Source organism: Rhinichthys klamathensis, unplaced genomic scaffold (genome assembly GCF_029890125.1).
Source record: "Rhinichthys klamathensis goyatoka isolate OS25496 unplaced genomic scaffold, OSU_Roscu_1.1 h1tg000176l_1, whole genome shotgun sequence".
NCBI lineage: Eukaryota > Metazoa > Chordata > Actinopteri > Cypriniformes > Leuciscidae > Rhinichthys > Rhinichthys klamathensis.
This window is the reverse complement of record NW_026606705.1, coordinates 7,905,993-7,920,434: the sequence shown is the minus strand read 5'-3', so window position 1 is coordinate 7,920,434 and position 14,442 is coordinate 7,905,993. Positions and strand designations below refer to the sequence as shown.

Sequence of the window (14,442 nt, the reverse complement as noted above, 5' to 3'; positions counted from 1 at the left end):
ACCAACAGTACTCCAGGGATCTCAGCCTCCCTTCTTTGGGAGACTTTGAAAGCATACATTAGAGGTGAAATTATTTCATACAGTAGCTATGAGAACAAACAAAGGAAAATAAATAAATAAAGGAATTGAGGTTACGAATCTCCCAGCTTGATAATATCTATGCTTCCTCCCCATCCCCTAACATATATAAGAATCAGCTCTCTCTTCAGGCTGAGTTCGATGTTCTTTCTACTAAAGAGGTTGAGGAGCTCTTATTTAAGGCTAAATATTGTTATTATGAATCTGGGGATAAGGCGACCAAACTTTTGGCCCATCAGCTTCGACAGGCTTCCTCCTCTCAGCAGATTTCACAAATTAATACTCCTTCTGGCGTCACTACCGATCCTAAAAAAATTAATGATCAGTTTAAACTGGTACTCTTCTTTATATACTTCTGAGGTTGGGTCTGATCTGTCTGCCCTGGATAGTTTTTTTTGACTCACTGGAGTTGGTTAAGGTAGATGCTGATATAGCTGAGCAGTTAGAGGGCCCAATCACCATAGATGACCTTAAACAGGCAACATTTTCTATGCAGTCTGGAAAATGTCCAGGCCCGGATGGTTTTCCGACGGAGTTTTACAAGACCTTTTTTGACAAATTAGCACCAGTTTTGATAGAAATGTTAAATGAATCTCTTACTCTTTCTAAATTACCTCAGACTCTAAATCAGGCCTCCATATCATTACTCTTAAAAAAGAATAAGGACCCTCTGTCCTGCTCCAGTTATCGTCCAATTAGTCTTTTATCTGTAGATGTAAAACTTCTGTCCAAATTATTAGCTTTGCGACTGGAATCAGTTTTGCCTTTAATGATCTCCTGATCAGACAGGTTTTGTCCAGAACAGACATGGGTTCTTTAATCTCAGACGACTTCTCAGTGTTGTTTATAATCCTTCTACGTCAATGGGGCCGGAAGCCGTAATCTCATTAGACTCGGAGAAGGCTTTTGACAGAGTGGAGTGGAACTACCTTTTCTACGCTTTGGAGAAATTTGGTTTTGGCCAGGAGTTCATTTCTTGGATTAAGTTGCTCTATTCATCCCCTGTGGCTTCAGTCAGAACTAATGACACCCATTCAGAGTATTTCCCTTTGCACCGCTCCACTCGTCAAGGCTGTCCTCTGAGTCCTCTTTTATTTGCTGTTGCTATTGAACCTCTGGCTACTGCGCTTCGTTCAGAGCCACGCATCACTGGAATTACAAGATATGGTCTTGAACAGAAGGTCACCCTCTATGCTGATGACTTATTACTATATGTGTCCAATCTCTCTATCTCAGTTCTTATCTTAGTTCATTTGGTCAGATTTCAGGCTATAAACTAAATTTGGACAAGAGTGAGCTGTTTCCTTTAAATCAAGGTGCCCAGAATACTGCTCAGGGTTTCCCATTCAAAATTGTTCCATTTGGCTTTAAATACCTTGGTATCTGGATTTGTGACTGATTTGAAGATTTGTTTGATTATAATTTTGCCCCTTTGTTAGATCAGATACGGATAGACTTTCAACGGTGGTCACTGTTGCCTCTTTCCCTTGTGGCCAAGGTCAATTCGGTTAAGATGAATATCCTTCCCAAATTGTCTTATCTCTTCCAGTGCATACCTATCTTTCTCCCTCAGTCTTTTTTTCACAAATTAGACAAATCAATCACTGAGTTTATCTGGAGCAGGAAGGTCCCTCGTTTGCGAAAGGAGCTGTTGCAGAGACCTAAGACCCTTGGGGGCTTGGCCCTTCCTAACTTGAGGTTTTATTACTGTGCTTCCATCCTTAGAGTAATGGATTTCTCTGGAGGGGGCACCAGTTTCTCCTACATGGTTGAGTATGGAGATGTTTTCTGTTAAACCTGCTTCGTTGACTGCTCTCATCCACGCTCCTCTTAACTTTTCTCCCTCCCTTTTTTGCAAAAATATCTTAGTTAAATCCACTTTTAATATTTGGAAGCAATTTCGACGCTATTTTGGTCTACAGACCTTCTCTTTCCTAGCACATTTATCAGCTAAGCCTGTTTTTCACCCTTCCTTAATTGATGGGGCTTTTTCTTTGTGGTCTGACCACGGCATCAAGGCATTTAGGGACTTGTATATTGCTGGTACATTTGCATCCTTCCAGCAACTCTCAGAGAAATTCCATTTGCCTAGGCAGCATTTTTTTTTTAGATATCTTCAAGTTTGAAGTTTCATTCGCAATCTTAGCCCCAACTTCCCAAATCTCCCAGAGGAGAGGCCTCTCTAATTGATTCCTTTTTAACCCCATTGCCTACTGTTAAGGCCGTGTGTCCACCAAAGCATTTTTCCACGCGCCTGGCGTATGTTTTCAATGGGAGCGGCGCGTTTTTAGAACACCATGAGCGTAACGAGGCGCTGAGCGTTTTTTTCACGCTGAAGAGGCGAGTGCTCTGCGTTTTTTACTGGTCGCCGAGAGTTGAAAATTTTCAACTTTGGGTAAAACGCAGCGCTCATCACTGTCACTCTTTACCCAGCTGTCCAATCACAGTGGAGGAGGGGCGGGGCTAATACCACACCGACCAACTGTCACACAAGTTCACAACGTTCTTTCTGTACAAAGACATCAACCAGCAGAGCTAACCGAACAAAATGGATGAAAAATACATTTTTAGTATGAAACAAATTATCTACGAAATCAGTTACAAGTAAACTGTGCTGCGGATATTATGTATCATAGCAACGAAACGTCTCAACGGAAAAAAATGCTGCGCTGCCAAAATGCTCAAGCGCCCACAGCTCGGCGTTTTCAGCAGAGCGTCTTGCGTTTTTAGCTGACTAAAAACGCTTTGGTGGACACACGGCCTAAGGGTGCTATTTCATGTTTATACAATCTTATCTATTCTTTGCAGCTTACCCCGCAGCATAAAATTAAAACCCAATGGGAGGAGGATCTAGGGGAGGGGATCTCGGAGGAGCTGTTGGATGCCATTTTGCGTCGGGTTCACTCCTTATCAATTTGTGCTAGACATTGTTGTGAACTTTTTCTTCTTAAAGTGTAGAAAAGTCAGAAGAGCAGACCAGGAAACGGAGAGGTATCTTTTAAAGGAGATGTTCTTTATTAGGTCGCTGTAGCATCTCAATCTCGTCCAACTAAGGGAAAGGTTCCCTTGCAATTTATACATTTAGAGGGGGAGGAGTTTACATTGGGGTGGAGTCCCTCTGAAACAAAGCATGCAAATGAAGTAGGAACACACCCTACTCTGAGGGCATTACCAATCCAATTGAATCAGCATAACTATTCAAATGCTGATAGTGGCCAGGAACTCTGGTTCCTAAGAGCCATCCCAGAGCCATTAAAGACAAAAGGTGAAAGTCTCCCCGACAGCTAATCCAATCAACCTAACGATTCTATCTAGGCTGAAAGGAGAGAAAACAGGACTATCAGGAAAGGAGACTCAATCATCTAAAATCCGTCTACTAAACTTTATCAGTTTTTATACCATTGGAGTGGAAACCTAAATTAAACATTTGACAAATTTGTATTCCTTCAATTCCCCCTTTGGGAGTTCTAAATAACTCCCACAATATATACAAATTTAAACAATTAAAAATTCATTCTTGCAACTTGTGATAGTTACAGGCACATAAGGCATGTTCTGTGTTTGTTTTTCTGTAATTGCATGTTGACACAGAAACAAAACATGCAATTAGGGTCCGTGAGTCTTTTCTGGTTGGAACTGTGATTTTCTCGTGATCAATCAAGTTTCTGAACCATGAAGAATTATCTTCAGTCATCTTGGTGTAATTTTGCTGAAAGATCAAGAATGTCTTGTTGGACTTTGTTCAAGTTCTCTGTTGGATGACTGAAGGTTCCGTAGTCTCTGCGTTGTGTATTTTTCTCTTCTTTTCTTTATCCTTTTGTGATAGTTGGCTTGGAAGTGGGTCTAGTTGTTTTCTGGAAGTGGTGTCTTCATATGCAGGTGAGGAGGTCGGTGCGTATGGTTCTCAGGACAGCCATCACGTGGTACCTGCACAGAGGAAGAGAGAAAACAAAAGACAGGAGAGCAGTATTTGTTCAAACCCTAGGGTTGTAAACTTTTCCGAGTCTGCTATCGTTGTTCCTTCTTTCCCTATTTCTTAATTTGTTTGACACCTAAATAGAAGCAGTGAGGTAGGGGTGGACTATGGAGGGGGAAGGCCTATGAGGTAGTCTTCACCGCAGGGGTTGGCCCCCGATGCCTGTTGCAATCGGTTCTTCCCTGGGCTCCTCACTGTTCCGTGTCCTGTCATTTCCCTGTGGGAGGGGGAACAACTTGTACAGTGTGACACAATGAGGCCAGGTTTATCCTGACACAATACTGCTGCTACTTTAATTTACATCACTTGATGTGGTCCAGACACTTCCTTGACTACCTGTCCTGTGAAGTGTGTAGCTTTATCTGCGTAACACAATCGTGAGTCATTTCTCCTTTATCCTCTAACAAAACTTCAGTCATTGTAGACATCATATATGAGAATGGTGACAAAAATGACTTTTGCTTGATTCATTATTGCGGTCACTACATTGAGGGCATTTTAAGTTTACAGCATGACCCAGCTCGTTACTAATGAAGGGCCTGTGCTGTAGACAACATTTAAGGCTGTGAGTCTACTTAACCATTGTCCCCACAAAGGAAAGCGGAGACAGTCACTTTCCTTTTTGTTCTATTAAACAAAAATAAGTCTTTTATCTCTGTTGTAAGTTACTGGGGAGAATTAAGCACTCACAGCACAAATGGTTAAAGGGGTCATATAATGCCATTTTTGTACAAGCTAATATGATTCTTTAGGGTCTAAATTAAAAGTTTGTAATATACTTTAATTAAAAATTCTCATTAGTATTGTAAGAAAACACTTATTTTACCTGGTCAAAAACAGCTCTGTTTTCAGCACGCCGTTTCAGTGCATATGACTTTAAATGATCATGAGCTTTGCTGACTCCGCCCCTCTGTTCTATGCGTACACCAGAGCTCTGGCGTACACCATTTGTAACTCAATAACCATAACGCGTTGTTCAGTATAAACGTGGGATTATGAATTATATTGAGAACGTCATACATAGAAAACATGCCGTAATGTACCCTGAGTGTAAACCTTAGACGCATTCATTGGGAAGCGTGCAGCTAGCGATTTGCAAAGATTAATATATTAATATAAAGTTTAATAAAACGTTACACTCACTTCCGTTCTTCTGGAGATTCAGCAGGAACACGAATATCTGGTAGCAGCTACCGATCCATTTTTCATGAGCAGCAGCTTAGCAAATCCAGCTTTATACTGATCCTCGTCTATAAAGCGGTCTGGTGAGAAATGAATCGCGCAAATATGAAAGCATTGACGTTGCTCGTGGGGAATATTCCCTTCGAAAACAAACTCAGCCACTGCGTCTTCAGCGGTTCGGATTTAGGAACATTAAAATGACTGCTGTGTTCGTTAATACACCCAAGAACAGAACACCACAATCGCTTAGACGCCATTCTGCTCATAGACAGTGCTCCAGCATGTCAACAATGACCGCGCCGGTCCGCGCGGACTATGATTGACAGCTGGCTCACCCGCGAGGGCGGGTCTGTGTTGAGACGCTCCTGTCAATCAACAATCGTGGGAGGGGCTTCCGAGCGTGTGACGTCACACGGTCGAACGGCTCGATTTGAGGCAGGGGAAAACATATAAGGAGATTAAAACAAAACCACTGGATGGATTTTTATCATTATATGATGGTTGTGTACAGACACTGCCAACACACATTTCAGTACAATCAACTTGTAAAAGTGCATGCACCATTATATGACCCCTTGAACACCTCAACATGTTGCCCCACCCGTTTAATGACGTGGGGAGGGGCTGCTTCAAATTAGCAAGCAGATTGAGTAGTAGCTTAGCAACATTATTAACCTCAATAAAGTTCTTTTTGCTTTTCCTACACTCTTTTATCCAGTGTCCAGGCTTACCACAGTAATAACAACTGCCCTCTCTCTTAGGACATTTACGTTTCTGTTGGTTCTCTGTGTTGACCTTAAAGGATGCTGCTGCAATGTTTACTCTCTCTTTAACATCAGAATCTCTTTCCCAAGTAGCTAACCTGTCTAGGGTACTTTGCAGGGTACTGGTAGCCCATGTGACGTCTAAGAAAGGCAATGCATTTCTATGCTCTGACAAAAGACCATCATACCATGTGCGAACGAGGGCACCATTGTCCTCTAGCGCCTTCTCTGAAGTGTCAACAATCCCACTGTAAGCTACAGCTGACTGACAAAAAAATTCTGTGTACTGAATAACAGTTTCATGCTTCTTCTGTACACAACTAGTGATTTTTGACCAGTCCACTTTTGGTCCAACAATGTTCTTTAACACTCTCAGAACTCCTTCTCTCAATTCATCTTTTATGGCATGTTGTAATTCAGAAGTAACAGCAGACTCAAAATCATTGAATTCTGACTCAGTCAAGATCTGTGATATTAGCTGGGTGACTTCAGCTAGAGACATATCGTAGAGCCGCATCTTTTTGGACAATTCTCTTCTAAACTCAGAAATATTTCTTTGCACTGATGGCAAACTTTCAACAATCCTCTCGATATCTTTAGGAGCTAAAGATAATTTGACTGCTTGTAGCTGCAGTATGGGGGTTGCAGATGGAACTGGATCAATCCCTTTTGCCCTAGTCTGAGCCTTTTGTCTTGCTCCACACACTTCAACTGCATTTACATCTTTATCTATCAAACCAGAATTTCTAGTGTTTTCTAGTCTACAGAAAGACTGTAAATCAGGATAGCTTTCATCTGACTGTTGGTCTTCAGAGTCACATTTGGTTGAGGCCTGGTTATGGCCCACCTTTGTCTTGAAACAGGACACTTGAGTCTGCAATTGTTTGTTCTGTTCTTTTAACTTCACAATACACTGAGCTTGCTCTTGTGCAATGGATAAGCTAAATTCCATGTGACAGAAAATAATGCCTTTTAGGTTTCTCTTCCTGATACATGCACCTAACACCTTTTTGCATTCTTCAATAGACCATACTCTTTCTGGGTGAATACCAAATTTCTTTGTCAAATTCAATCTGACTGACTCAGTCACTATGGAGTCCATGTGCTCTCCTAACAATGACTTGAACTCACTGTCTGTCCATAGAGGGCTAGCTAGTCCACCTTTCTGAGTTGACGGAACTAGCCTAGCATTCATTCTAACCATTTTGTGAGTTTCTTTGTTACCACACAAACAAACACTAAAACTTCTCTGTTCAAACAGAGGCTACACTTGTTAACACAAATCAACTCTGTTAACCTCCCTTGACAGAGCAAAGGAAAACCCAAATTACTAGTACTTTACGCTAATCTTCCCTGCCTGAAAGAGAGGATAAAAACAACTTCCCTGACTGTTCAGAGGATCACAAAATATTAACATTTATTATACCATGGTCTGGGTGAATACTCGATTCTGATTGGCTGCAGGGTGTCCGTTAAAAAGTGATAGAGGACACCTAGTAAAGGAGTTCTGGTGAAACTGCCTGTTTACCGTTCGAAATTAATAAATAAATGCGCTGCCTACAACAGCTGTGACTGAGTAACCATAGCAACAGGCAGTCAAAGTATCCGTTAACAATTTGCTCTATCAAAACAAACATCTAACGTCAGTTAGATATTACATAGCCTACTAATACAACAATGAGCGACTTCGTTATTTCATCTTCAGTCTCTCACGGACTGACGGAGCAAGCCCGCAGACTGCTCTCGCATCGATGGCCTGGCTGTCACCGACATTATTTGACGGCTCTCCAGTCCAGCATCGGAGAGTCGACCTACAGCGGTGCTTCGGAGGCTGTGGTTAGTGTAGACTCGTGTAACACATAGTGTTTTATGTGTAATAAAAAATAACTATGCCTACCTTTGTGTTTCATGAAAAAAAAATGCATTTTTGAACCTGAAGGGTTCTACAAGTTGAGCGGACTATATATCTCAAGTTGCTAAATAAATCGTCAGGCAAGTTATTATTTAAAAAAACTAGATTTAGCCTAATTAAAATATAAACTAATGTTTTAAAAATGTTTTATTTGGCAAGTGACCATGGTATAAGCGGGTTAATTCCCTTCGAGGTGTCCGTTGTAAGGTTTTAATGGACTTCGGCGGAGGCAACCGTCCTCCCCTGCGCGTCGGCCGGTTTACACCTCGCCGTCGTCCATTAAAACCTTACAACGGACACCTCGTCGGGCATTAGCCCTTACATGTTAATCTTCCCTGCCTGAACAGAGGATAAAACCAAATCATTAGCACGTGATGCTAAACTTCCCTGCCTGAACAGAGGATACACTTTCATCTCTAAAAGAAAACTTTTAAAAGGGTAACCAAAATAAATAGCCTGTAAGACTACCTCTTCTCTGCTTGCACAGAGGCTAACAATATTTTAACTTGAATGCTAAAATCTTCCCTGTCTGGGTAGAGGATTACTTTTCATCTCTAACAGAAAACTTTAGAGGATAAACTTAGCTAACCAAACTCTACAGCTGTCTGTTAACTCTTCTCTGACGGCGCAGAGGCATAGCAAAAATTTGTACTGGTCTTCATCGGTTCTTTGAATAGAGTGAAACTCACCAAATCGTTAGTTGTACGAAAGATTCCGTCTGGAACTCAGTCAGAAATGTTTATTCTTTGTTGAGATCTTTGTTGAGCTTGATGTTTCAAGATTCAATCTGGAACTCAATCAGAAATGTTCATCCTTTGTTGAGATCTTTGTTGAGGTCGAAGTTTCTGGAACTCAGTCAACTTTGGTGAGATCTTTGTTGAGGGCCAGTTCTGGATTCTGGTGAAGTTAATTCTATCCGGGTCACAGGGCACCATCTGTTGGAAACTTATTTTCTTCTCAAGTGTAGAAAAGTCAAAGTTCAGACCAGGAGATTGTTGAGGAATAAGTTCTTTATTTCATCTCTGTAGCATCTCAATCAAATCCAACTAAGGGAAATGTTCCCTTGCAATTTATACATTTAGAGGGGGAGGAGTTTACATTGGGGTGGAGTCCCTCTGAAACAAAGCATGCAAATGAAGTAGGAACACACCCTACTCTGAGGGCATTACCAATCCAATTGAATCAGCATAACTATTCAAATGCTGATAGTGGCCAGGAACTCTGGTTCCTAAGAGCCATCCCAGAGCCATTAAAGACAAAAGGTGAAAGTCTCCCCGACAGCTAATCCAATCAACCTAACGATTCTATCTAGGCTGAAAGGAGAGAAAACAGGACTATCAGGAAAGGAGACTCAATCATCTAAAATCCGTCTACTAAACTTTATCAGTTTTTATACCATTGGAGTGGAAACCTAAATTAAACATTTGACAAATTTGTATTCCTTCAACATGGTCTGACCCAGTGCAAAATTCTACATCGTACCCATCTCACTCGAGTTAGGCTTTCCAAAATCTATAATGATGTCGATCCCATGTGCATTAGATGTCGTCAGGCTCCAGCTACCCATGCCCATATGTTTTGGTCTTGCCCCTCACTATATAATTTTTGGACACAGATATTTAACTCTATTTCTGCTTGTATTGGGGTTCAATTTGATCCAACAGCATGTACCGCTTTGTTTGGGGTTTTACCTCCTACTTTGCAGCTTCCTAAATATAAAGCTGACTTTGTAGCCTTTATCTCCTTATTGGCTAGACGTTTGATTTTATTGAGGTGGAAGTCTCCCTTGCCGCCTTCTCACTCGTCTTGGATCAGGGACATCCTTCAGTTCGTGGAGTTGGAGAAAGTTAGGTGCTCGATACATGGTTCTCATGCAAAGTTTAATAAAACTTGGGGTCCATTTTTTGCACATGTTGAGGGATTGATTTTTACGGCTATTCCAGAGTAGCCCATACCTGTCAACACTCCCGTTTTTCCCGGGTTTCTCCCGTTTTTTAGCCCTATCTCCCGGACCCCTTCCGGTTTGTTATTTTTCCCAGGAAACTCCCGTAATTTGCATGGCCCAAACTCCTTTATGAATAATCGGACCAATATGTTTGTCTAATGTTGACCAGTTGCCAGATTGTATTAAATGCATTATATTCACACAATCCACAGACCATTTACAATTTCAACTCGTTTGTCACCTCAACCTGGCAACCTATAACCCTGTGCGCAGTCGCGGAAAGTTTAACCCGAAAGCGAGCCGATAGACATGATGGCAGGTGAAGGTGGTGTCCCCGCAATGAAACTGAAGTACAGTTTGTAACGCGTTGCTTCAGGAAGATTAGGGATAGCTCACAACTGAAGTTATTGCATGCAGAGGCCAGACAGACACACGGAGGCGATTGGCATCTCACAACTCGCACTTTATTCCCAAATCGAACTCGTGTAGCCTAACTGTCTGTCACACGTTCTACCGTCCACATCGTTACTTAATAAACAAATTAAGATAAAAATTAGCATCAAACAGAAATTACCCGCATACATGGGGTGTTCGCATAGACAGTAAAAGGGGTGTTCGAGGCCCAAGGCACATACAATACAATACTGCCGACAGTTCAACAGGGAGCGCACAGCTCTTAAAGAGTTGTACCCAACCACCCCCAACCCCCCCCCCCCCCCCCCCCCCCCCCCCCACCACGGCGGCGAAATCTCCCGGATTTTGAAAGCCAAATGTTGACAGGTATGGAGTAGCCACCCTGATTGTCTTTTTTTTTCTTGTGTGAATTTGTAGCATGCTGGGATGTTTTTTATTTATCTCTCTGTAAGCGAACATATTGGGCTTTTATTTAGCAGTGGGTGACCATTTTGTGTTTTTTTTCTTTTTTTTCTGTTAATTTGTTTTTGGGGGTTGTTTTTTTATTTTATTTTATTTTTTTATTTTATTTTTATTTTTTCTTCCTTGTTAGTTGTACTTGACACTGTTTTGATTCCCGAATTGTTACCTCTTGATTTTGTTATGTCACTGAAAAAATCAATAAACAAATGTTTAAAAAAAAAAAAAAAATTTTTTTTTTTGTAAATGTATTACTTCAAGTACAGCGTCGTTATTACGTGTAGCTTTTAAGTTGCTAAACTATTTTAATTATAAAATCGTCAGAGCAGCACTGACAACACATTTCTGTGCAAGTGTGTGTCCTTAATGTATGTGTGCATTTGAATGGGAGAGAGAGTGGAAACAGAGAGTTTCACATACTGAGAAACAGTATGTGCTTTCCATACATAATAAAACGTTATTTTGTGGCAAAATACATGGAAATAATTTGACGTTTTTATCTTTCTATATTTAATATAAGCTTATAAGCTTGGTCAGTGTCATTGTGGGTTTTGGTTATTTTGCTGTTGTTGGCTGTAAAGATCTTTTGAAATAACTGAAATCTTTTTTCTTTAAAAAAAAAAAAAGAAGAAAATTTGAAAAACATATAGTTGATACTAGATTTGATGACTGAGGAAATGTGTCATCAAAATCTGTGAAAAGGGTCCATTATTGTTGTTGTGTTTTTGCTGTTAAAACTGAATGTATAAGTACTAATTTTAAAATTGTCTCTGTCTTTTAGTACCTGGTGTCGCTTATTGAGAGCAAATTTGGATGGATGTGCGTCTTCTATTTCTTCATAGTCATGGTAGGTAATTGTAATGCAACAGTGAAGCACTAAAGGCACATCTTTTCTTAGACAAAACTATTCAGTGAACAGTGACTCATTTTTAATTGTCAAATTAAAGGTGAAGTGTAATTAGCATCACCACCAGTCACCAGACTGATGCACCCGCGCAAAGCGGGCTTTTCTCTCCACAGACGCACGTCGGTAAACTAGGAAATGAACTTGCGCTCCCTGGGCAGGTCGGCGCAAAAAGGAGGCGTGTTTCGGCGCAAACATTCCCTAGTGCTATTTTGCAGTTCCAGAAAACAATTCCGCCACTGACCAGAAAAAACCTAGTCTAAAGTCAGTGGCGCGTTGTGCGTTGTTCATAATGCTATTTTAAGCGCGAATGCTTGGCCATAATGTAGCGGGTGCACAACGCGCATAGGCTACACTTTGATTCTCTCAACAACACAGATGCAGCAGTTTTTATTTTTTCAAATCATACATTATAACAAGGAAAAGTATTAACACATGAGGGAAATCATTGTGGTGTCCATGAAGATGTAAAAAAATGTAGTTTTTTTCCTCCCACGCCTGTTTAACCGACGCTGATTTAGGTGGGTTTCTCCCATCCCCATACAACGTCACTTCTCTGTCTTTCACTGCCCTGACAAGAACGTCAGTCTCCTCGGCTGTCCCGCGCGCGCCTGGTAAATCCGCCGTTATAATAACAATCTGCCATGCAACATGCGCACCTGCTCTTAAAGGGTATGTTGGATGACGCTCTGATTGGTTTATTTCACGTTACGCCCAAACCACACCTATGAATAATGAAGCTATTTCAGACCAACCCCTTTTAAACTTGCGTCGGGCGCAAGAGTCATTTATCCCGCCGGTAAAATAGCAACAGCGCCCAAGACCCGCCCACAAAGTTACTTGCGCTTGATACTTGCGTTTCAGATCGTTAAAATAGGGCCCTGGGTCTCATTCATGAAACACGAGCAGAACGAATTTTTGTGTAAATCGTGTGTAAAGTGGTTCTGGCGTAAATTTTCGGATTCATTAAAATGTTCGTATTTTCCAAATGTTAGTTGGTACGAAAGAAATCTACACCTGCTCCCAGCCACGCGTAAATAGTGCGTTTAACATCCGAACGTTTTGCTCATTAATAACTAAGGCTGCATTTTAATTCACCTTAATCGGGTACATATTTACACAGCATTTTGAACAAATATTATATATAGTAATTACATATGGTTTTTCTTTTTACTTCTGGGACTGTTTGATTAACAGATGCAACTCCATTAACTGCATCTGTAATATGCTGCCAAGCTTGCTTTTTTTTAGGACCTGATATGCCACTATGTAGCAGTGGTAATATGCCCAATGGTGGCGCTTCGCACCCACTACGTGTCACAGCCCGCGTGAAGGGGTGTGGCTTAGCCGTATAAAAGTGGGGCTCATGAAAATAATATGTGGTGTTTTGAATGAACTTCTGATAATAAAACTTTGATTTCTGCATCTGAGAATTTTTTCTTTTTCTTTCGCTTTTGAGAATACACCTTGAAATCCTTCGTTTGGTGTCATAATATGATGCCCATATATAGTTGTCAGTCGGATTTAATGGGCGGGATTTATGGTAATTGAGAATGAGCGTGCAGGCGCGTCCCATTTACGACTGATTGGAATTCATTAACACACACACGCATTTCACTATCACGTCTGACGTTTACGAAGTATTTGTGAATCAGGAGATGAGTTTTCGGGAAGGTCTCTTTACGCACAAATCACTCTCATATTTACTCGTATATTTACGAATGTTTCATGAATGAGACCCATTGTGTCCAATCAAATGCTCTCTAGAATAAGAATGTACCTCCCTGTGTCCAAAAATCATGCTTCATAATAGTAATGTAACTAAAACGTATGGGCTATACTTAAAAAAACTAAAGGAAGGGCACAATCTCTTTACTGTGTCCAATCCAAACTTCTTGTTTCAATAGCAAATACATCAACACAAGAAAGAAAACTGCTTATCAAACCATTTCTTGGATCTTTAAGCTTGTATACGATTTGAACACTGCGTAAATGAGCATGATCTTCTCCTTAAATGTGCCATCTACTCTAAAGTCAGTGTTCTGAAAGTTGAGCTGAGCAGACACTTTAAAGCTGCAGTCCGTAGTTTTTCCTCTTTGTCGCCATCTCTGTTTGAAATCTGCAATTGCAGTCATTCGCGGAATTATCAACTTTACGGGAGTTGTACCTCGGCGTGGCACTGCGTGAATGAATCCAATGTTTTGAGGAGAATGTGCAGCTGCCAATCACCTTGCCGGTGTGGATACTGGCATTAAAGGAGAACTCCGGCGCAAAATGAACCTTTGGTCTAATTACACATTGGTACCTAGTCAACCGTCCAGACAGTTTAATAAGAAGATATTTAATACATACAGTCAACTTCGCGTATACAGGCAGAAGCCATCTTTGAAAAACAGTCTCTACCAGTCGATCTACGTACGCCGATCCAAGCCTGCTGTTCGCGCTCACCTTATCACAACTTATAGCTCGTTCACATCTCACCAGCGCACTTGGATCGGCGTTCGTAGATTGACTGGTAGAGACTGTATTTCAAAGATGGCTCCTGCCTGTATACGCGAAGTTGACTGTATGTATTAAATATCTTCTTATTAAACTGTCTGGACGGTTGACTAGGTACCAATGTGTAATTAGACCAAAGGTTCATTTTGCGCCGGAGTTCTCCTTTAAGAATCACAGATTCTACTCTTTGGAAGTATGACCAACATAATAATTTTCACCCTAAAATGTCATCTGAACAAGTAACATCCAGCAGTAAATCGCGCTGATTAAATCTAACGATCGCTTATCATATCACGTCAAACCGTGCAA

At 41.0% G+C, this 14,442-nt stretch overlaps 1 protein-coding gene across 3 annotated transcripts in view; it reads left to right on the top strand.

Moving 5' to 3' along the window:
* The window catches only part of slc37a3 (solute carrier family 37 member 3), a 307,587-nt gene that overhangs the window by 39,137 nt on the left and 254,008 nt on the right, over nt 1-14,442 (top strand). For all 3 annotated transcript variants that reach the window (XR_008807932.1, XM_056260358.1, XM_056260357.1), the window contains exon 13: nt 11,512-11,577. Coding sequence is in view for 2 of the 3 variants with exons in the window: in XM_056260358.1 (XP_056116333.1) it covers nt 11,512-11,577 (66 nt within the window). In the remaining variant the exon portion in view is untranslated. The remainder of the gene's footprint in view (nt 1-11,511; nt 11,578-14,442) is intronic.